The sequence below is a fragment of the Sarcophilus harrisii genome, chromosome 5, assembly GCF_902635505.1.
Source record: "Sarcophilus harrisii chromosome 5, mSarHar1.11, whole genome shotgun sequence".
Classification (NCBI taxonomy): domain Eukaryota; kingdom Metazoa; phylum Chordata; class Mammalia; order Dasyuromorphia; family Dasyuridae; genus Sarcophilus; species Sarcophilus harrisii.
Genome location: NC_045430.1, coordinates 222,819,485 through 222,843,686, shown reverse-complemented (window position 1 = coordinate 222,843,686; position 24,202 = coordinate 222,819,485). Strand labels below are relative to the sequence as shown.

Here is a 24,202-nt window from a genome sequence, read left to right as displayed (position 1 = left end):
TTGTGTATTTTCATGCATGTTTGCCAAGATGAATATTTGTGAACTTCTTATAAATAAAAATAAGAACTTAAAAACTGTTATCTTTTCATTCAAATTCAGATACTAGATTTGAAGTTTACTTAATGACCATAGCAGTTTCCATGAGTTCATCTCTATGATGATGATTTCTAGATGTATATATCCTGAGCTTCAGTGAAGCTTCACCAAGTGCTTTTTAAAAAAAATTCTGTATTTTCCCACCTTGCCAGACTGGCAATGCAGCAGCCATTCATGGCCCCTCTGACACTGATAAGCATGAAATCTCTAGTCTGCTCCATTTTTCGACTTGAACTAGTTTATGTGGTAGCCTTTCACTATGCCAGGGATTTCACCATATTGATGTGGAACTTTTGAGTTCCACAAATTGAGTGTAGACCAATTGCAACCAAGTACCCTGAACGCAAGCGATCCATCAACCACAGCTTCCCCTTTTGGCAGATATTACAGTATATACCACCCTGCCTGGTCACCAACTGTTTCTTGGACATCTTGTACTGTATTTTCTTTTTTTTTTTTTTTAATTTAATAGCCTTTTATTTACAGGTTATATGCATGGGTAACTTTACAGCATTAACAATTGCCAAACCTCTTGTTCCAATTTTTCACCTCTTACCCTCCACCCCCTCCCCCAGATGGCAGGATGACCAGTAGATGTTAAATATATTAAAATATAAATTAGATACACAATAAGTATACATGACCAAAACGTTATTTTGCTATACAAAAAGAATCAGACTCTGAAATATTGTACAATTAGCTTGTGAAGGAAATCAAAAATGCAGGTGGGCATAAATATAGGGATTGGGAATTCAATGTAATGGTTTTTAGTCATCTCCCAGAGTTCTTTTTCTGGGTGTAGCTGGTTCAGTTCATTACTGCTCCATTGGAAATGATTTGGTTGATCTCGTTGCTGAGGATGGCCAGGTCCATCAGAACTGGTCATCATATAGTATTGTTGTTGAAGTATATAATGATCTCCTGGTCCTGCTCATTTCACTCAGCATCAGTTCGTGTAAGTCTCTCCAGGCCTTTCTGAAATCATCCTGTTGGTCATTTCTTACAGAACAATAATATTCCATAATATTCATATACCACAATTTATTCAGCCATTCTCCAACTGATGGGCACCCACTCAGTTTCCAGTTTCTAGCCACTACAAAGAGGGCTGCCACAAACATTTGTGCACATACAGGTCCCTTTCCCTTCTTTAGTATCTCTTTGGGATATAAGCCCAGTAGTTGAACTGTATTTTCTAGGGGCATTTCGAACTTAACATGTACAAAGCAGAATTCATTACCATTCACCTCCAATTCTCTTCTCTTTCACTTATTATCAAGAGCAGCATGTCCTTCCAATTATCCAAATTTATAACCTTGATGATATCCTCAACTCCTCAATCTTGGCTCATATATCCAGTCTATTGCCAAATTTTGATGTCTCTTCATTCATAACATTTCTCACATTCTTTCTCTGTAGTCAGACAGCCACAATTCTAGGCCATTGTCACCTCTGATTTAGATTGTGGCGAATGCCTCCCAAATGACTATTCTGACTTAATTTTTTCCTTACTCCCATCCATCTTTCATTCAGCTGCAAAAGTAATTTTCCTAAAGTGCAGGTCTGATTTGTGATATCCTGCCTATTGAGCTCTAATGACTCCCTTCAGAGATCCAATATAAATTTCTTGGGGTCATTTAAAACTTTATTTCAATATGACCAATCTTTTTACTTTTTTACTTGTAATTTATTGATTGAGCTTCACTGGATTGTCTTCAGTTATCAGACACCACACTCCATCTCTCTCAGTGCTTTTGCACAAGTTGTCCTACAGTCCTGTAATTCTCTGCCCCTTCATCTCTGCCTCTTGATTTCTCTGGCTTACTTCAAGAGAGATAATTTCCAATCTCCTGTAAAAGGCCTCAATTTCCTCATCTGCTAATTTCTTCCCTTATTGTAGGCTCCTAGTCATTTTATATATTGTATCCCCAGTTATATGAGCTTCTCGAGTGCAGGGGATATTTTAGTCTTTCTTTGTATTTTCAGTGCTAAACTCAGTGACTAGCACATACTATGGGTTTAAATGCTTGTTGACTGATTAAAGTTTAAAGTCTAAATAAAAATATGAAAATATTCTCAACAGAATTTATTTTTTTAATGAAATAGGTAGGTCACCTATAGTATTGGAAACCAGTGTTATCTTCTTCATTACCAGAAAGTGATGTTTCAGGGCCTTGACTTGGAAGGGTAGTGATATTATAACTTTTCTGAGTTCTAGGGCACTGAGGTGGATTCTTAGGTCCTTTTGTTTGACTTGTAGACTTCCCCTTTGACCATGTTCTTGAAGTGACCCTTTGTTTTTCACAAATACAGAATATTTTTTGTTAAAACTCATCCAACCCTTTCACAATCACTGAGTAGTTAGTTATGAAAGTTTGAAGGATGAAAACCTAATTCAAAGTACATATGTTGTAAGAGAGATCTGTTTGATACTGAGCTGCTTCAAAGTGAGTTGACTGGTTCCACTTTCCTTCTTGAATGGTTTTGTTAATACCAGCTAGCCTGGTCTACAAAAAGTTCACTATAATATTTTGGCAGTTATCCATTCTCCCCACTCTCCTTCCCCTCCTCAGTCCCTACCAGTTGTGTTGAACGTGAATTCAACAAGTTGGAAGAAGTGCATTGGAAGACAGATTATGGTAATTTGGCCAGGAGTACCTTCATAGCATCTGCCAATTCAGTTAACAAATTCAAAATGCATTTATTGATATTATTGTTAATCTGTTATATTTGAAAAAGTTTATAGAGCAGAAGGCATCTTATAGAACTAGACACCTGTAATAATACTGAATTCTTTCTTCCTCACTCTCAAAAAGAAATGATAGTTTTGCAAATTACAAAAACTGGTGAGCTTGATTTTGATTCCTGATAAAATTTTGGCACATATTATTATTATTATTTTTAATAATTTTATAACTTTTTATTGACAGAACCCATGCCTGGGTAATTTTTTTACATTATCCCTTGCACTCACTTCTGTTCTAATTTTTTCCCTCCCCCAGATGGCAAGCAGTCCTATACATGTCAAATATGTCACAGTATATCCTAGATACAATATATGTGTGCAGAACTGAACAGTTCTCTTGTTGCACAGGGAGAATTGGATTCAGAAGGTAAAAATAACCTGGGAAGAAAAACAAAAATGCAAACAGTTTACATTCATTTCCCAGTGTTCTTTCTTTGGGTGTCGCTGCTTCTATCCATCATTGATCAATTGAAACTGAGTTAGATCTTCTCTTTGTCAAAGAAATCCACTTCCATCAGAATACATCCTCATATAGTATTGTTGTTGACGTATATAATGATCTCCTGGTTCTTCTCATTTCACTTAGTATCAGTTCATGTAAGTCTCTCCAAGCCTCTCTGTATTCATCCTGTGGTCATTTCTTACAGAACAATAATATTCCATGACATTCATATACCACAATTTACTCAACCATTCTCCAATTGATGGGCATCCATTCATTTTCCAGTTTGTAGCCACTACAAACAGGGCTGCACAAACATTTTGGCACATACAGGTCCCTTTCCCTTCTTTAGTATATCCTCGGGGTGTAAGCCCAATAGTAGCACTGCTGGGTCAAAGGGTATGCACAGTTTGATAACTTTTTGGACATAATTCCAGATTGTTCTACAGAATGGTTGCATTCGTTCACAACTCTACCAACAATGCATCAGTGTCCCAGTTTTCCTGCATCCCCTCCAACATTCATCATTATTTTTTCCTGTCATCTTAGCCAATCTGACAGATGTGTAGTGGTATCTCAGAGTTGTCTTAATTTGCATTTCTCTGATCAATAGTGATTTGGAACACTTTCACATGAGTGGAAATAGTTTCAATTTCATCATCTGAAAATTGTCTGTTCATATCCTTTGACCATTTATCAATTGGAGAATGGCTTGATTTCTTATAAATTAGAGTCAATTCTTTATATATTTTGGAAATGAGGCCTTTATCAGAACCTTTAACTGTGAAAATGTTTTCCCAGTTTGTTGCTTCCCTTCTAATCTTGTTTGCATTAGTTTTGTTTGTACAAAGGCTTTTTAATTTGATGTAATAAAAATTTTCTATTTTGTGATCAATAATAGTCTCTAGTTCATCTTTGGTCACAAACTTTTTCCTCCTCCACAAGTCTGAGAGACAAACTATCCTATGTTCCTCTAATTTATTTATAATCTTGGGCACATAATATTAAAGAACATTTTTGTAAACATTTATAAAAGAAATTAGTAGCTAGTATGTCTTCATCAGGACTGCTCATGCCAAACCAATTTTGCTTTGAATTTCTAACATTACTAGAATGATGTCAGGGGAATGACACAGACATCACTGGGTTTCAGCAAGGAAAATTAAAGTCTTTCATATAAAGCTAAGATCCTTGTAATACTACATCTTTGTAAACTGATAGAAATAGTATGTTTAAGTGGATTAAGGATTGGTTGAATAACTGAATGACTGAACTCCTTGAGTTGTGTCAGTGTCAACCTGGAGGGAAATCTCTAGTGGAATGTTTCAGATCTATCCTCAGCTTTGTTAGGATACATGTTTCTTTTTTGTTTGTTTTTTATTAGTGATTTTGATGGATATAGATGCCATTCTTATCAATCTTGAAAAGAACATTATATAGAAGAGATAATTAACAATTTGAATCACAGAGAAGAATGAAAAAAAAACCCAACAACCTTAAAAGGTCAAATTGATAGGCCAAATCCAATAAAATGGAATTTAATGGGGATAAATCTAAATTTTATATTTGGGTTTTAAAAACTGAACTGTTTACAAAGTGATAGCGGAGACATTGATGGAAAAAAATTTTTTTGGAAGTGATTTGAAACAGTGAAAGACAATGTTTCTATCAAAGTGGTATCTAATGGTGTATTAAAATGGTCAAACCTAGCTTCTTTTTAAAAAAACAATAAGAAATATGCCTAAAAGAGAAAAAGATCAACAACTGAACTTAAGACAATCTTCACAAGGTGATAGCCAGATAAAACTAAGAATCAGCCAAAGATGGCACTATTAGGTTCACATCCTGTCTGCCTCTGTGTTGAGGACTCTTAGCTGAAAGGCAAGCATTTCATGAGGTAGGCTAGGGACTTCTGTGTGGCTAGAGCTTGGTTGCCTGCTTGCTGAATCCAAGGGATTCTAAGGGAAAGTTAGGGAGTCCATATTGGCTCTGTTACCCATCTTCAATTCATGCCTTTGAGCTGAGGGCTCTATATCTATAGTTCCAATTGGTGAAGAGTCAAGAGATAATAGAGAAGTACCAGGATATGGGACAGATCTTTGTCAGCTGTCTCCATTGGTTCACTCCTCAGCAGTGAAGAGTGAACTTGCAATTTTGCAATCCTTAATAGGATTCATAAGACTATGGGTGGGAGAAAAATAGTAAGGAAATACAGAGAAAGAATAACCAAAGAAAAACCTAATACATTGAAGAAATGTTTCAGGCTAATAGAATCCTAGAATAAAATTTAATAGCATGATAGAAATTGGCAAAAGGGAATACTAGCAAAAGGCAAATATTGTCCTCAAGAATCCCAAGAGGAGTTGGAGAATCTAAAAAAAAAAAAGACTGAAAGAAGATCATATAAGGAAGAAAATTTGATCTCTTGAAAAGAATTGCAAAAATAAAATAAACAGAAAAACATTTAGAAAACTTTATTGAAATCATGGACATCCTAAAAAACAATTAATGGAGGAAGTAGAAGACAAGAATTCAGTCATATAGCAAAACATGATAGAGCAAAATCAGAATACAAAACAAGCTGATTTAAAAATAGCTTTCAGAAAGATAACTTGAGAATCAGACTCCTTGAACAGTGATGAAACAAAAAATCCAGATACCATATTTTAAGAAAACATAAAAAAAAATTGTCCGGAAGTATTAGAACCACTGGGCAAAATAAAAAATAAGTAGAATCTTTAGGGAATTATGAGAAAAAATTTTTGATGATGTTCTCAGAAATAAGTTTTCAAACCTCCAAAGCTCCTGAACAAAGAAAAATCTTTTGGGGATCAACTCAGTGTAATCATAAAAGATCCCCCATGCCTCAACTGAATAAAAAAAAAAATAACAGAATACAATTACAAGGTAAGTGTAAAAGTGGTTACACTTGTGTTTAATGTGCAAAAGGACTTACTATGCCATGATCCTTTTATCAAAAGAGAACTCCAATCACAACGTAAGAGGTATTAAAGAATATGCCCCAAACACTCTAATGTGTAAGCGTTGATTTAATCAAGTCAAGGGGATTTGATCATTGAATCAAAGCCAATCTGAATTCCTTATGGCCTGCAGAGATATGGGGTAAGTTTTGCTGCTTGATCTAGCAACTCTAAATCCTTAATTCTTTTTGGCAGTCCTCAATTTGTTTTTGGAGGGGGGGGTTTCTTTTAAAGTTAGTCTACTTGATATCAGAAGCTACGTGATATAGTAGTTAGCCATCATTGGAGCCAGAAGACCTGGGTTCAATTCCAGTATTTACCATATACTGACTGTGTGACCCTGAGCATGTCACTTAATTTCTATTACTTTAGGCAATTCTGCCTATAAATTGCAGAGAAGTTGTGTGCCTGCCTGCATGAATAGGATAATTTTTCATTTGAATTTGAATTCTAATGTCAGTGAAATCATAGGTTTAGTCCCCACCTATCTTGCTTGTCCTTGTGAGATATTATCTTGGGTTTTCTCTTGGGTTCCCAATGTATTTCATGAATCCCTGGAGAAATTTTGGGTGCTCTCTTGCAGGGACCCAGAGAAAATTTTTCAGGAATAAATTCAGCCTGTATATATGTATCCAAAGCAGAAGGCCTTCTTAGTAGGAGAGGTAATGATCAAGTGTCCCAGTGTCTGTGGATTCAGCACCAGTTATTATAGCACTTGAATTCTCTTGAGGTTAGAACAGAGGAACCCCTCTGTGTAAGAAGAGGGAAAGTGCCCTACTTCTTCCAGGTGTCAGGAGATTACTGTTGTTAAACATGCACTAAGCCAAACTCATGTGGTTTCTTACCCGAAGGAAAAGGGTGTGACTTCCAGTTGATTTCAGATTCCTAATCCCTGTGTGGAGAAATGCTTGTGTTCTGACAATTGTTCAGGCACCAGGCTTTCTCTGAGAAGGGAGACTTGATTTTCTTTTGCTTTTTTTTTTTTGTTGTTGTTAATATTTGGATTGAAGAAGGCATTTTTAAGCACTCAAGTACTGAGACAGATAGATGACAAACCTATGAGAATTTTGTTAACATCTTTTAAGTTGTATCATCATGTATTTGGAAATATAGAGAATGTTGATTTGGCAGTTGTAAACTGTGCCACATGGACTTATATGACATTCTTTAGATTTAGGCATTGGAAAAGTCTTGAGCCTCTCCAAGTGAAAGAGAGCTATTCAGAATTGGGCACTGAGGATTTTGCCAAACATAAAGTATAAATAGGTATGAAAGTGACATTTCCCTTTTCTTCAGATATCTTGAGACATTTCTACAATGTTTTAAAAATTGGATCTCTGTGTTTTTTGGTTTAGTCATGTGTTTTCCATCTTTATTTCTTTCAGTGTCATTTCTACTTCCTCTGTAAGTATATATTACTGTGGTGTTAGAGCCCAAATATGGTTTGTTAATTTAAAAAAAATTGCTTTAAGAATACTTGAAGATCTTTCATTTGTTTGTTGTCCTGTGTGAAAGAATTTACCTTTTTTAGCACCAGTCGTCCAGTACAGAGTCCATGTGAAATAGGACAGATTCCCTCAATATGGTAAGGTTTTCCACTTGGTCCTGTTTGCAGATGATATTGTATTGATTGCATTAAATAAGCCTCAGGACATTGCAGAGTTTCCTGAGATGCACAAATCACTAAACAGAGCTCAACCTAACCCTTCAGGAAAAACCAAGCAAATGAAAAAGTCTGTTATCCAGAATATGACATACTATTAGATTGACAGCTTATAGAGCTCATGCATCAGTACACTATAGCAAATTGAAAATGAATCCAGAATTTAGTAAAAAGGAGCAGGTGTATGGGCTTTATTGCTTTTGGGAAATGGCCAGTTATTTTAATGACCTCAAATTTCTTTCTAAAACAAAGGCTTATTTTCTAAAGAATTGAAATTGAGCATTATTTAGAAAACAAAACGTATTAATAAGCAGTAAAAGAACAAATAAGAAAACATGGAGAAGCAGAGTTAAGAATGTTCATACATGCAAAACGTATGAACAAAGAAGATAGTCTGGTTACATGGTATAAAAATAAGGGATTATCAATGAGTTGTCCCTTATTTTTTCACATTTCAGACTATAGAGAGCTCATGTGCTTCAAATATCCAGAGAAAGCAAGGATGATCTCCTTCCCTCCCATCCAGAACATTGGGTGGTTTCCCTCTGGAAAATTTATGGGAAGACATGGACAAATGTCATGTAGGCATGAACGTGTTGTGATTTGCTTTGTTAGAAAGAATACCACAGTGATCAGACTGTAGGTCCAGTTGTGTTTCATTATGCTTGGGAAAAGGAATGGGGAAGGGTAGAGGAAAACAAGAGTCTTCCTCATTTTTATTGCCCTTTTTGGAAGTTTCAGTTCTTTAGAGACTGTAGCTTTCTATGGCTCATCATCAGAAGAATTTAGATATTTTAAAGAGAAAACTGAAAACTAAAAACAACCCAAACCCGGGAAACTGATAAAGCCACAAACAAGTTTCTTTTTTCTCTTTTTTTAAATTAAAACTTTTTTTTAAAACATATGCATGAATAATTTTTCAACATTGACACTTGCAAAACCTTGTTCCAAATTTCTTCCCCTTACCCCCAGATGGCAAGTAATCCAATATATTGTTATTGTTAAACATGTTAAAATATATGTTAAATCCAATATATGTAAACATCTTTATACAATTATCTTGCTGCACAACAAAATCAGATCAAAAAGGTTTAAAAAATGAGAAAGAAAACAAAATGCAAGCAAACAACAAAAAGAGTGAAAATGTGATGTTGTGATTCATACTCAGTTCCTACAGTCCTCTCTCTGGGTATAGATGGCTCTCTTCATTACAAGATCAGTGGAACTGGCTTCATTCATCTCATTGTTGAAAAGAGCCACATCCATCAGAATTGATCATTGTATAATCTTGTTGTACAGTGAACTCCTGGTTCTGCTCATTTCACTCAGCATCAGTTCATGTAAGTCTCTCCAGGCCTTTCTGAAATCATCCTGCTGGTCATTTCTTACTGAACAATAATATTCCATAATATTCATATACCACAATTTATTCCGCCATTTTCCAATTGATGGGCATCTACTCAATTTCCAGTTTCTGGCCACTACAAAGAGACCTGTACATGGCATGTCTTAAAGCACTGACTAGTTCTTCTAACAATTTGATTGACCATGCAGCACTACTTTTAAGTACACCATGATAAGAATAAGGAACATAGAACACCCTTGGAAAACAATATAGATCTCAAGATATTAGAAATGCATAAATGGAGTAATGTAGTATTTAGAAGAGATGATTAGTACCAGCACTTTGAACTACGCTTATTGGTTGTTATGCTTAGTGATTTTACAACATAGGAGAATCTGCACAGTACACAGGAAAGTGAAATCTCATCAAACAATTAAAAAATTCTGCACAGCACCTCTGATAATCAGAGAAGGGGAGATATGAGGGGGAGGGGTGTTGAATAATCTAATAGGTAATATTAGTATATGAGTTCAACCAGCAACTTTCCCCACTTCCTTTAAACCTAGAATTCATGGGGTTGGGGTATATTTTTATCTCCATTGTATCCCCATGCCATTGCTAGACCCATCCTGTTAGTGAAATAGTAACTGCGATTTTATTATGTCCTCTTCCATGACAATAGATTCTGCATGTACTAGCCTCTAATGAAGGGGCAGCCTCTTAGGAAATCAAGTACACCTCCAACTGAAAGGTGAACTTGCTGCCAGACATTTGGAGTAGCTGAATTCTTGTTCCAGAGTTAGCAGGAGGTACACATTAAGTAATATTGAGCTTGACTACCGAGGGTAAGTGAATGTGACCATGTATAATGAGACCTCTAGATGGAGTCCAGGAGATTTCTTGGCCAGATCACTACTATTGCCAGTCATATTGGCATAGCTTAGGGGCCAGATTCCTTCCCCTCACCAGAAGGTAAGAGTGTGGATTTTTCCCTCCAAGAAAGGAGTTATTCTTTCTGTCCTATTTTTCTTTGTATTGTTGTGATTCTTTTTAGGTACTACTAGAGACCTCTACCACTAGGAAATTGACTTAGCTGTTGGCAGATATGGAAAAAGAAGGACCCTTTTTGGCTTTGTGATCCAAACCCTTTGTATAGGACTAGAGAACACATGGACAAGGATGGTGGCCCCTAAGCTTAGAAGATAAGTCTCGTTAGCATGGACCAAGGAGGCTAATTGTCTTCCCCTCTCCCCTTACTAAATGAACTCTTTTGTGGTTTGGTTTAAAGTTCTTCACAGTTGATTCCCTCCTGGGTGGCCCAGCAGATAGAATACTGAGTCAGGGAGACCTGAGTTTGAATTCTATATTGGATATTTGGTAGCTATATGAGCCTCAGTAAAATGGGGTATTAGCACTCATTTCACATGGTTGTTAGAATTATGTGAAATAACATGTATTTTGTAAACTTGAGGTGCTCTATACATGTTAGCTATTATGATCTTGTTAGCTTTTTTACACATTACTCTCATCCATACATGTTAACTGGAGCAACCTGCTAGTGGCTGCTGGGACTCTGATTCTGACCAGCAGAATAGATCCTTTCATGTGAGAGGATGACAACAATATAAGGTGAGAGGCAGTTGCATTCTCTGACCTCTCTCCTCTTCTCTCTTGCCTCCAATTTATTTATTCTTAATTCACAAGCAAAATATGTGTCAGTAAAAGCTGCTTTGCAATTCTTTTAAGTGTGTTATGATTCATAGCTGTGGAGGCTCTCGAAGAATTGACCTATCCCTTCACACTTAGGCATGGTCCTTAACACATACACGGTATGTTTCAGCCTCAATTATAGTTTCTCATACCTAATACTCCATCAGTAACCATGTCTTAACAATGTCTGACACTTCCCCCATCCCACCCCAATACCTGGATAGACTATCTCTCCTTACTTGTGTGTCTTCAAATCCCTGGTTTTCTTTAAGACTCAGCTTAAGCACCATCATATACTGGAGTCCTGTCCTTATCCTCTCTTTCATCATGGGAGCACCTTCCCTTCCAAGATTATATTGTGGATGTTTTGTATCTAGTGTTTAGCCTTCTATGTATATATTATGTTTCTTGTTAAAATGTAAGCTTCTTGAGGGCTTGGCCTGTTCTGCTTTTGTCTTTTGTGTTTCCAGTAAAACATAGTGACACAAAATAGGTGCTTAATAAATGCTTATTGATTGCATTATGAGATAGAGCTGGCCAACTTGCACATTATTTGCTCACTTGTTAATAATTAGGCCCTTTAGTCAGTACTATTTATGATTTTGAAGGCTTTAAGCCCCATTTTTCTCTAGATTGCTGCAATTAGAACCATTAGCCCCAAATTCCTAGCTTGACAAAATATTTTAGTGATAGCTAAGCCATGATATATCTCAGTGGTAAGGGTTTCTGAATCACCAGGATTAATTCTGTGGGTAGGAAATATACATGTGCATGATTGACATCTATATGTGCATGTATTTATTTCCCTCTATAGATATTTATGACATATGTATATAATATATATGTATGACATATATTGTATATATTCATATATTATAATGTATGCACATATATTTTGTAATGGTGCATCACTGAATTTGGAGCACTAAGTTCTAAGTCATAAAATTTGAGTTAAAATTATGGTTCTGTGATGTACTACTTTTATGACTTTCCAAAGGAGGAGAGAGACTGGATACTGCTAAGTCTAAACTAGGTGGGGATGTTAAGGTGGGGATAATAGCAGTGGGCAGGATTTTCAGCTCCATAACTTTACATCATAACTGTGAGGAAAATTGGGAGTTAGAATTTGCTAGCCGTGAGTATCAGTTGACTGAAACCTTATTTGTGGTGACAGAAATTAGTTGTAGTCTGTTTTCTCTCTGAATACTAGGGAGTAGTAGATCCTTGACATATTATGTTTATAATATTTAAAAAGGTATAGTTGATACAATTACATTTAACTAAATAATAGTAATAATACTATATATTTATAATACATTTTACATGTAATATGCGTGTATATATTACATATAATTTATAGTATAACTTAAAATAATAGTAATAATAATTAACATTCATATAATGCTTACTATGTGCCAAGTACTGTGCTAAGTGCTTTACAAATATTATCTTACTTGATCCCTCACAACAGCTCTGGGAGATGTGAGATTATTACTACCATTTTACAGATGATGAAACAGGCAAACTGGACTAAGTGCTTACAGTCTCAAAACTAGAAAGTGTCTAGGGTCATATTTGAACCCAAGTCTTTCTGACTATAACTGGTTTTCTATCTATTGTGCAATATAATTTATAACTTCATTAACTTTCTTTCAGACAGAAGCAGAAGATATGACTTCATTCTTGTTATTCTGTACATCACTTGCAAAACAGCTTGAAGAAGCAGTTAAAGAAGAACAACAGGTATTTATCCTCTGTGAATTGCAAAAAAGGAAAACATTTTAAATTTTCTTTAGAAAACTGTAGACTATGATGATCCATCTTCCATTTACCTGCTGAAGTGAACTTTCTAGAGCATAATTCTGTAGATGTCATCACCCTGTTAAGTGAAGTTTAGTGACTTCCTGCTAGAACCTCTAGGTTCTAATTGAAACTTAAAAGATCATAGTATTTGTCTAGTGTTGCTTTTACTATAATACCCTCCTCAAATTCTTCTAGCTAGCTACATTGGCCTACTTGCAGTTACTCAAGCATGACCTTCTAGACCCTATTTTCATGGCATTTCTATGACTGGAATGCTCAGCTCTTTTACCTTGGCCTCTTGGTTTTCCCGACTTCATTCAAGACTCAATTTAAGAACCCTTTTTGTAGAAGGCTTCCCTGATTCTCATGCCTTTGTCTTTCAGATTACTTTCCTTCTACTTTCTATATTACATATTACTTGCTGTCTTCACCATTAAAATGTATGTAGGCAGGGACTTTTCTCTACTTTATTTTGTATCCCAAGGCTTAGTATTGTGCCTTGCTTATAGCAAGCACTTAGGAAATGATTGTTGACTGATTGCTTTCCTGAGTTGGGCTCTCCAGTCCAAGAGATTTCTAATCTAATGGAGGAAGAATGGGAGAAAAAAAGGTTACAGATAAGTAGGGTACAAAATAGAAAGTTCTGTGTCCAAATGGGGAGAGTGTCATCTAGTGAAATTAGGACGGGATAAACAAGCTGAACCTCAAAAGAAGAAACAGATTGAAAACAATTGCTACGGGATGGTATTCTAGGAATGGTTGATACCTAATGAATATGGAAACATATAGACTAGGATAGGGCAAATTGACAGAAAAGCATGTAAAGACCAATTTGCATGGAGTTGAGACTAATAAATATAGGTTAAAGTTATAATATAGGAAAGTAAATGCCAGAATGAAGTTTTATTTATTTATTTATTTATTTATTTTTGCTATACTCAGTAGGAAGCCTTGGAGGTTTTTTGATCAGGTAAGTTAGACATGTTTATTATTTGGAACATTATTTTAGCAGTTGTAGGAAGAATGAATTAAGAAAGGAAGAGTACAGTGTAATAGAAAATATGCTAGATTTCATTCTAGAGAACTTAAGTTCTAATTCTAATTTTGCATTGGATAGAGCAGTGGAGCTTAGAGTTCAAGTCTGGCCTCTAATCCTTATTGGCTGTGTGTACTGGATAAGTCCCTTAACCCTTTACTGCCTCATAATGGTGCCTACCTTCTAGGATTGTTGTGAGAATCAAATGAGATAATATTTATAAAAAAATTTGGAAATATTGAAGTACTTTATAATAACTGCTATTATTATTATTATTCTACATTGTCATGACAAGGTAGATTTTTCACGTAACAGAGAATTGTTATATACTTGAATATATATATATATATATAAATATAATATCATATAGTTTGCATTTTTGAAGGCTGGTGTTAAAATCATATTTATTGATCATATGCTTTCCCCCACCAGATATTGGAATCTCTTTTTAAGGTAATTACCAGAATTGTTGCCGGCATTTACAAAACTTATACAAAATATTTATATAACTATATTTGTAAAAAAAAAAAATCCACAAAGGTAAGAATATAAAATTACATATGAATTGATAACTAAACCCTGTATTTCATATCTGCTGTGTACTGTGTAGTGGTAAGCAGGCACTGGGGATAGAAATTAAAATGATACTATTCTTGTCTTCAAGGAGATTACATTTTAATAGGTTTTAATAATTTAATTATTAATAATTGATTATTAGAGTCAATTAATTATTAATTTATCGAATGAATCAAGAAAATTAAATAAATAAAATGTTATTAATTAAAATTTTAATAATTTTAATTTAAAAATACTTGCTGTATTTCAATACAGTAAGTGCAAGGAAATTGGAAGACAAGGGAAGAATTTTTGGCCTAAGGAGGTACAGAAATTGTGAGTGAAACTGTGATAGTTGATTTTCATGCCCTTGCCAATTACAGTGAAAGCACTCATTTGTTTGCTGTATATAGTCCTAGATGGAGGGATGTGAGGGTGGGAATGGAAGGTTAATTTAGTAGGACATATATAACAAGATGCCTCTGCTCCTGGTTTTCTGGCTAGATGGGTAAGACTGACTGAAGACAGATAGATATAGGCTGGAATAGATAGATCACTCACCTATGGGATAATTCTCCCAGGGTAAGGGGGAGTTTGATTTCTAGAGGGCTGGACTAGAAGAATTGTTTTACTGGTGGGAGAAAGAGCAAGGATTTCCACAAGGTATTGTTGGGAAGGTTCTTTTAACAAAAAGATTTATCAATTTTTCATATCATGTTTTTAAAAACATATGAAAGCCTCCGTTTGCTGCCCCTGAATATTATTGCTTGTATGCATTCTGTGGTGGCTTGGGATTTAATTTGAAATCAGGGAAGCTATAATCTCTCTGGGATACATACTTCAATGCATAGACAGAGATATTTATTTTGATATTTTGCCCCTCTCCTCTTAACCTTGATATTTTGTTTCAAGACAAAATTTTAACATGTTAGTAATTAATATTCTTCTTTTCCTTTAAAGTGGTTTCAACGAGAAGTATATCATGTAGAAGAGGTAAATAAGAACTTTATAATATAAGAACTTTAAGTGATTAAGATATTTGTTTTACATTTTGGACATTAAAAAACCTTAAGCAAATTTAGTATAATCAGTTAATGTTTCCTGAATACTCTTTGGCCATATGTTACTGTTACATAGTAACAATTTTTTTTTAAATTGTGGATTTTCTGCTCTGGAGACATTCACTAACAAAATAACTTCTTTCATCTATGCATATTAATTAGCATTGTGAACAATATTTCCTACCATACTTCCTTCCCGATCTTTTGAGATATTTGTAGAAATGAATTTTAAATTTACCTATGATTGTATATATGCCAAGAAGAACCCATTTATTAATGAAAGCTTTTTTCTTTAATATTATTTTATTTTTCCAAATACATGCAAATATAGTTTTCAACATTTACCTTTACAAAACCTTTTGTTGCAAATTTTTCTCCCTCTCTCTCACAATCCCCCCTTCCCCCAGACAGCTAACAATCACATAAAGGCTTAAAAATATGTGCAATTCTTGTAAACATATTTCCAAATTCATCATGCTGCACAAGAAAAATCAAATCAAAAGGGAAAAACATGAGAAAGAAAAACAAACAATAACAAAACAAGGCAAAAATACTATGCTTTGATTCATATTCAGCTTCCATAATTCATGAATACATTTCGACCTTATCTTGGTATAGGGTATTAGATGTTGTTCGTTGCCTAGCTTTTGCTTTGCTATTTTTGCTCAGTCATTCTTGGAATCTTTATGGCTAAACCATTCCCTTCTCTGAGGGTTTCCTTATTCTTGCTGTGGGACTACTCTCTTGTGGGTTAGACTTCTATTAACCCAGAGTATTATGGATACCTCCAGCCTCAATTTTGAGACTTCATGCTAAGTCACAGTTTTCCTCCTCTGCTATCCCCTCTTCTATTCTTGGATGGGTTTTGAAGGAAATGCTTAATTCTGTCCTCCTGCAGTCTGAATGCCACTGCCATGCATTCTGGATGGAATGAATGGGATCAGACCAACTCTTTTTCTGGTCGCCCATTATAGCTGTTGGCTTCAGCCTGTCTCTATTTTCTTTTTCTTGCACAATCTCTGCCTGGGAATCAGTGCTATTTCTTGCTATGATCCTGAGAGACTCCAATTATTTGTACAAGATCATCCTGGCCTCAGACCGACGTGTACAACAAGCTACTGAATTGTGGCCTTTTCTCCAGCTTTGAGTTCTCTAAGGAATATCTTACTTTGATTTGTGGATGCTGTCTTCCTGCCCACTGCTGCTCCAAGATTTCACAGGCCTCGAGTTCTGATAATTGCACATAGATCATGTTCTCTCAGAGTACTCCAGGCTTCTGGCCCTCTTAAGAGAAGATGAAGTTGCAGCTTTCTTGTTGAGTTCTGCTCATAGTTCCCATAGACTGACCTAAGCATGAAAATTCCTTGCTTCTCTTGTTTCATCCTTTGTTGGAGTGCTTGCAGGCTGTTGATTATCCTCATGTATAATTTTGAATTGGATGGAAGATGTGGCTTCTGTATTTCTTTTATCCTTTTGATTGCTTTGAAATATTTTTGTTAGGATATGTGAGATATTGGGTTCCACTTAAGTTTTCACATGGTAGTTTTAAATAGATATTTTGATAGCAAAAATGCCATTAAAATAATTTGAAGCTTAGAATTTTAAATTGAAATGCTTACCTCTTGTATGATTAACTTTTCATTTATTTGTTGTATATTTTCAACTCCTCCTTGAGGGCAGAATAGCTCCTTGTTGCTATATATTTTTGTGTCCCATATAGTGTCTAAAACACATTCAGTGCACAAAGTATTCAGCTGACTGAATTAATTTCCCCCATTTTCCCCTCTGTTCCTAGCTATGTAATACAAACACATTACTTGTGAAAGAGTCTAGTAGTTTCTAACTTCTTTTCGTGAAAAACTGTAAAACATGGTTATGTGTTAGGGTATCAGGTAAATGATAGTCAACAAATCAGGACTGAGGTTCTCCTGCTCTGTGGGTCTGCCCTCTTAAGACTTCATTATTAGCTTTTTGGAAAGGGTCTCAAATGGATGAGAGGGTGATTAATATGACTAGAGGCATCTGGTTAGTTTCAGTAGTTTTTATATAAGGTATATAAGGTAATTCAGCTGTGAATTGCCAAAATGAAGAGATTCTCAAAAAGGATTTTGAGTGAGCAAATTTTTTTTTTATCACTTACCAGTACTTTAATTTGCGTTTCATTATTACTTTAAGTAATAGGAAAGTATCTAGTAGAGAGATTAAAGATTGATCTATCTTTTTATATATAATCTTTTATTTTCTCAGAAGTCGTATATATGATTCTGATGCTGTTTTACCAAAGGAACAAATATACTGGGAAGTATTCACTTGATCCTGTTGTCATTTTCCTTTTTAAAAATATTTGTATAAATTAAAACAATTCTGAGATCACATCACACCTGTCAGATTGGCTAATATGCAAAAAAAGGGAAAATGATAAATGTTGGAGAGGATGTGGGAAAATTGGGGTATTGTTTGTCCTTTTGGTGGAGTATGAAATGATATAACCATTCTGGAGAGCAGCTTGGAGCTATGACATAGCAACTATGCTATGTAACCCTTTGATCCAGCATTATCACTTTTAGGTCTGTATCCCTTCCCCCTCTCCCCCCCAATCTCATTAAAAAAGAGAAAAATACCTATATGTGCAAAAATATTTAAAGCAGTCCTTTTCACAGTGGCAAGAAATTGGAAATTGAGGGGATGCTCATCAGTTGGGGGATAGCTGAACAAACTGGTATATGAATGTAATGGAATACTACTGTGCAATAAGAAATGATGAGCCAGACTTCAGAAAAACCTGAAAGAGTGTACAAACTGATACAAAGTGAAATGAGCAGAACCAGGAAAACATTGTATATAATAGCAACAACATAGTGTGATGATCAACTATGAAGGACTCAGGTCTTAGAAAACACAGTGATCTAAGACAAATCCAAAGGACTCATGAAAGAAAATGCTATCCACATCCAGATAAAGATGCATATTTTTTTTCACTCACTTTATTCTTTCTCGTGTTTTTTTTTTCTTTTGATCTCTTTCTTTCATAACTGTGATTTAACATGGAAATATTTTATATGGTAGTATATGTATAAACTATCAAACTACCTATTATCCTTGGAAGAAGGGAGGGAAAAGACTTGTATAAACTGATACAAAGTGAAATGAGCAGAGCCAAGAAAACATTGTATACAATATCAGCGACATGGTACAATGATCAGCTATGAATGACTCAGATCTTAGAAACACAGTGATGTAAGACAAGTACAAAAGACTCATGAAAGAAAATGCTGTATCCACATCTGGATGTGGATAAAGAACTGATGACCTCTGAGTGCAAATAGATGCATATTTTTTTTACTCACTTTATTCTTTCTCATGGTTTTTTTCTTTTGATCTGTTTTTTCTTTCACAGCTGTGATTAACATGAAAATATTTTACCTCATAGTATATGTGTAAACTGTATCAAACTATGTACCATCTTTGGAAGAAAGGAGGAAAGGAGAAAAATTTGGAACTCAAAATCCTGTAAAAAATGAAGGCTAAAAAATTTCTTAATCTGTAACTGGGGAAAAAATAAAATATTATTAAAATTTAAATGTTTCTCTAATAACAATTTAGTTTTAAACTTAGTAGTAGCCTTTGTTGCATATTTGTTTATGAGTTTATAGAATATTTAACATCTGGCTATTACTACAGGTAAGAATATTCCAAGAATAGTAACTATATTAACTATGGTTAATAAAATATCTGGGGGAGAGCCCAAGGTATAGTAACTTTAAAGTATCTGATTCAATTTTTGTTATTTTAGTTAGTTAAAGAACAAAATGTTTCAGACTGGGAGCTTCCTTTGCCAGATAAAGCAGTATCTTCAAGTATTAACCAAGTGATAGACCTTTTGCAAAAACTTGAAAAATTAAGGAATCGCTTTTGTACAGTGCCGATCGCCACCCGAAGAGCTGTAGCTGCAAAACATAAGCAGTAAGTGAATTGTAAATATCATTACAATGCGACTATGGAAAGATGTAATTAGTGCTGAAGTTACACTTTGACAGCAAATCTTTGGGTCAGTTAGCTAAATTAGAATATGTGATCAGCATGCCATAGCTTTTTTAAAAAATATATCTAGAGTGGCTTCTCTGTAGAACTTTCAGCACTTGGCAATTTCTCTAGCTCCAACATCTCCTATCTTCTATCATTGCATAGTTTTTCTGCTCTTTTTTGGACTGTAAGGGTTCATAGAAGGTAGTCACATAATTGTACTGATAAGTTCCACTATAAATTCATACTATTTAAGTTCACCTGGATTTTTACTTTCCTTTTTTTTAAGTCATCTCATTTATTCAGCAAGTATTTATTGAGTGCCTGCAATGTACCAGATACTCTGGATGATATAAATAGGAATTAAGACCCAACATTTACAGAACTTACAACTCTAGTAGAATAGGTAAAACATATGCATGTTTGACTCCTGGCTCTGTGACCACAGAATGTGATAAAGCAGCACTGAAAGAGGTGTAAAAAACCCAGTTAGTGTTTAGAAGAGTAAGAGACTCGTTTCTGTTTGGGAAGTGGAGGGAGGAGGGAAGGGTAAGGGAAGATACTTTGAAGGAGATAGCAGTGTGTGTTCTCTAATTTTCTCAACTATACTCATGATCCTCATACCATCCTAACCCTAAGTCCTAAGGAGATGAACTTTTTTCCCAGAATGTAGACTTTGAGAGTGGAGACAAGAAAACCTCAGAACCATACTTTCTAGTTAAAAGCTTAAATAGTCTGGTGCTGGTTTTCAGCAAAAACTATCACTCTTAGCAATTTAACTGTTCAGAAAAGTTACTCAGCTGTTTCTAACTATTCACTTCAGATACATGAATTAGGAATCTTAGAGACTAAAGGAAGGGTGTTTTCTTGAACACATAGTTCTTTGAACATCTTGACTATGATTTTCCCATTTTTTCCCTATAGCAGTCCCTTTCAACAAACAGAGAGATGACTAGAACATATCACAAGCTCTAAGAATATATATGATGGTTTTTCTTATTGGTTCTGACTTACTGCTTCCAGTGGAGAGTGACTCTTACTGAGACTGTGGTTCAGTTGTGTCACTAGTATAACTATTTGCTGTGTTTCTGAATCTTCATATTTTAAGTGTGTCTATATTGACAATCCACTTCACTGCAGATATATGGAGAAATCAGCTTTCATTGAGTGTTACTAATTATGTATTTCCTGTCCAGGCATGAATCTGTCATCATGCTTTTGACACACATCCTACTTTACTGGAACTCAGGCTGTCTGAGATGATGTTTTTACATCTGTCCATTCTGACTCTTCTGTTTCAAAGGAAAATGTATCCTTATGAAAGTTAATCCCTCCATTTGTGCCCTTGATTCCATTACTTTCTGCCTCCTCCAAGAACTACTTTCATTAATTATCTCCTAGTTTTGTGATTTTAGTATTGTTTTTCACTGGCTCCTTACCTTTTCTTTGGTTTACAAACACTTTCAAATCTTCATCTAAATCTAGTCTAAAATAAACCTTTACTTGATTCTATTGTATCATTCTCTCTCTCTCTTTGTTTTTACCACCAAACTTTTTGAAAGAGCAATCCACATTTACTGCCTTAAGTTCTTCAGCTTTTATTTGTTCTTTAGCTACCTAATATATGACATCTTCCCCTATCCCCAGTCTATTAATTTTCTAAAAGATCAACAGTGAATATTTAATGGACAAATCTTTAGTCCTCACTGCTTTTTTAAAAATCTCTTTGCATCATTTGGTATTATTGATCAATTAATTTTTTTTCTAAACTTTCCATTAAGTTTTTGTGCTTTGCATTCTCCTATTATTCCTACCATTTCTCTGAATTTGGCTCCTTTTTTAGTTTTAGCTCCCTAAATACAGCTTTTTCTCTTGGCTCTCTTTCACTCTTTTTCTCTGACCTCTAGCCTTATCTACCTCATGTGCTTTCATCCAATTATCACCTATATGAAAATGATCCTAAATGTTTATATATCTATCTGACTTCTCCTGCCTTGTTCCACACCTTCATTTTCATATATCTTTTAGATATATATATATACCTGGATATATTTTGAAACTTTGTTCTTTCCTTCTCCTCTTAAATTCCATATTTTTATAAATGGCATCACCCAATAAGCCAAGCAAGAAAACTTCAGCTTCTCCCTCTCCCTTGTTCTCCATATCATTGAATATAATTAAGTTTTCCTTTGAAATATTTCTTACAGTTGGAATCAAAAGATGATGAATTACTTTGCTCAGATCCTCAAAATTCTTCAAAATCCACTCCCCTCTCATCCCCACTCAAGAGAAATTAAATACTAGATATTTAGCAATTACAGCTAAATCCACTGTATAAAAAATTTTTACTCCAACTTGATAAAATCCTTATGAATCAACTAATTTTTAAAACATGTTCTCAACATTTTTCCTCCACTTCCAGGTTTCAAGCAGAAATACACAAAAAAGACTTTTTGGCTTATGCTTGGGACTTACATTGAGAATGCATTTCTCTTCCCCCTCTCACTTCTGATACAGAGATTTTGCCAACACACCTCATGTCTTATCTGCCTCCCATCCTCAACAATTGGAAGACACTATTCTGATTAACCATGTGAAGAAAGGGATTGGACAATGTATTGTTTGTTTTGTGTGTGTGTGTTTTACAAAGCCACCTAGGTTAGATAGTCATTGCAGATCCTCTGCCTGTAACATTCTACTGCCCTCATTTTCTCTACAAAAAGTTGCAGATGTTGATTTAGTCCAATTAGAGAAAGAAAGGAGGAAAGCCAATATAGAATGTAAATTGGACTGAGCCTGAAAGAAAGGGGACTGTTACCCAATTGGGACTCAAGCAATGTCCCAAGAGACTTACTTAATTCAGGAATTTAGGCTTGTGATCCCCTAATTCCTCCAGTATGAGAAGATATTGAGGAAGATTTTTAGTTCAGACCTGATATATATTCATTAATAAAGGAGGGGAGAGGAATTAGAAAGTGAGTAAAAGGGGAATATAAGGAAATGGCTGAGGCACTCAGAATTTGATTAGGAAAAAACTTAATAAAAAACCCAGAACATAAAAGATAAAACCAATAGAATCCTAAGACTAAAAGAAAATATGTGCTAATTCTTTTTTTATGTGTAATTTTCTTTTCTTTTTTTAATTAAAGCTTTTTATTTATAAAACATATGCATGGGTAATTGTTCAACACTGATCCTTGCAAAACCTTGTGTTCCAAATTTTCCCCTCCTCCCCTAGATGTCAGGTAGTCTAATACATGTTAAATATGTTAAAATATACATTAAATCCAATATATGTATACATATTTATACACAGTTATCTTGCTGCATAAGAAAAATCTGATCAAGAAAGGAAAATAAAAATTAGAAAATAAGCAAACAACAACATAAAGAGCGAAAATGCTATGTTGTGGTCCCACAGTTCCCACAGTCCTCTCTCGTAGTGTAGGTGGATCTCTTCATCACAAGGTTATTGGAACTGATCTGAATCATCTCATTGTCGAAAATATCCACGCCCATTAGAATTGATCGAATAAACTTCTTGTTGCCATGTACAATGATCTCCTGGTTCTGCTCATTTCATTTAGCATCAGTTCATGTAAGTCTATCTAGGCCTCTTTAAAATCTTCCTGCTGATCATTTCTTACAGAAAAATAATATTCCATAATATTCATATACCATGACTTATTTAGCTATCCTTCAACTAATGGGCATCCATTCAGTTTCCAGTTTATTGCCACTACAAAAAGGGCTTCCACAAACATTTTTGCACATGTGGGTCTCATTCCCTCCTTTAAGATCTCAGAAACACTGCTGGTTTAAAGGGTTTGCATAGCTTGTTAACTTTTTAAGCATAGTTCCAATTGTTCTCCAGAATGACTGTGGATCCATTCACAATTCCACCAGCAATATATTAGTGTCCCAGTTTTCCCACATCCCTTCCAACATTCGTCATTATCTTATTCTGTCATCTTAGCCAATTTGAGAGTTGTGTGTGTAGTGGTATCTCAAGAGTTGCATTACTTTGCATTTTTCTGATCAATAGTGATTTAGAAAGTGCTAATTCTTGAAAGAGAATATAAATACTTTTGAATAAATATTATAACAAAAAAGAAAGTTATTCCTAAGAAATTCCTAACAAAAACAGAATTTTGTGAAAATCCTAAGATAGGATGGAATAACAACAAACATTTTCAGAAGGGTTCAAGGAAGAAGTGAAATTAGTAATCAATACATGTCACAATTTATAATTCAGAAATAAAAAACACAATAGATTAGAAAAATTTGTTTTCTAAAGAAGTAAAAGAGAAACAAACAGATATGGAATACAAAAATCATTGCAATAGAAGAAAATCTGGCAGAAGAGAAGCAAAAGGCAACATTAAAAAGTTACTTGTTTTCTATATGAGCCAAAGACATTCACTTCAAAGACAGGATGTACTTTAAGGGTCACAGTTCTCCCAGAACTTGAACGATTAAAACCAAAAAAACTGAATATCACAATGCATGAAAAAACATAAGAAAATTGCCAAAAACTCTATATACAGAAAACAAAGCACCTGTCAAAAGAATCTACAGAATTGTTTCAACAACAATAGTAATAATGATTTAAATCATTACACTAAATTTAGCAGTTTCAATAACAATAAATTTCTTAAGCAGCAAAAGAGGAAGGTCTTCCAATAAAAAGAAAATTCAAACAACATAAGATTATTCTGTACTTACCAAAAACTGAAAGGTT

The 24,202-nt window shown here is 34.7% G+C and overlaps 1 protein-coding gene across 5 annotated transcripts in view; it reads left to right on the top strand.

Moving 5' to 3' along the window:
- CCDC7 (coiled-coil domain containing 7) overlaps window positions 1-24,202 on the top strand; it is a 95,797-nt gene that overhangs the window by 24,698 nt on the left and 46,897 nt on the right. For all 5 annotated transcript variants that reach the window (XR_004229764.1, XM_003771835.4, XM_031939724.1 and 2 more), the window contains exons 4-7: window positions 12,640-12,726; window positions 14,255-14,275; window positions 15,338-15,370; window positions 19,232-19,401. Coding sequence is in view for 4 of the 5 variants with exons in the window: in XM_003771835.4 (XP_003771883.2) it covers window positions 12,640-12,726; window positions 14,255-14,275; window positions 15,338-15,370; window positions 19,232-19,401 (311 nt within the window). In the remaining variant the exon portion in view is untranslated. The remainder of the gene's footprint in view (window positions 1-12,639; window positions 12,727-14,254; window positions 14,276-15,337; window positions 15,371-19,231; window positions 19,402-24,202) is intronic.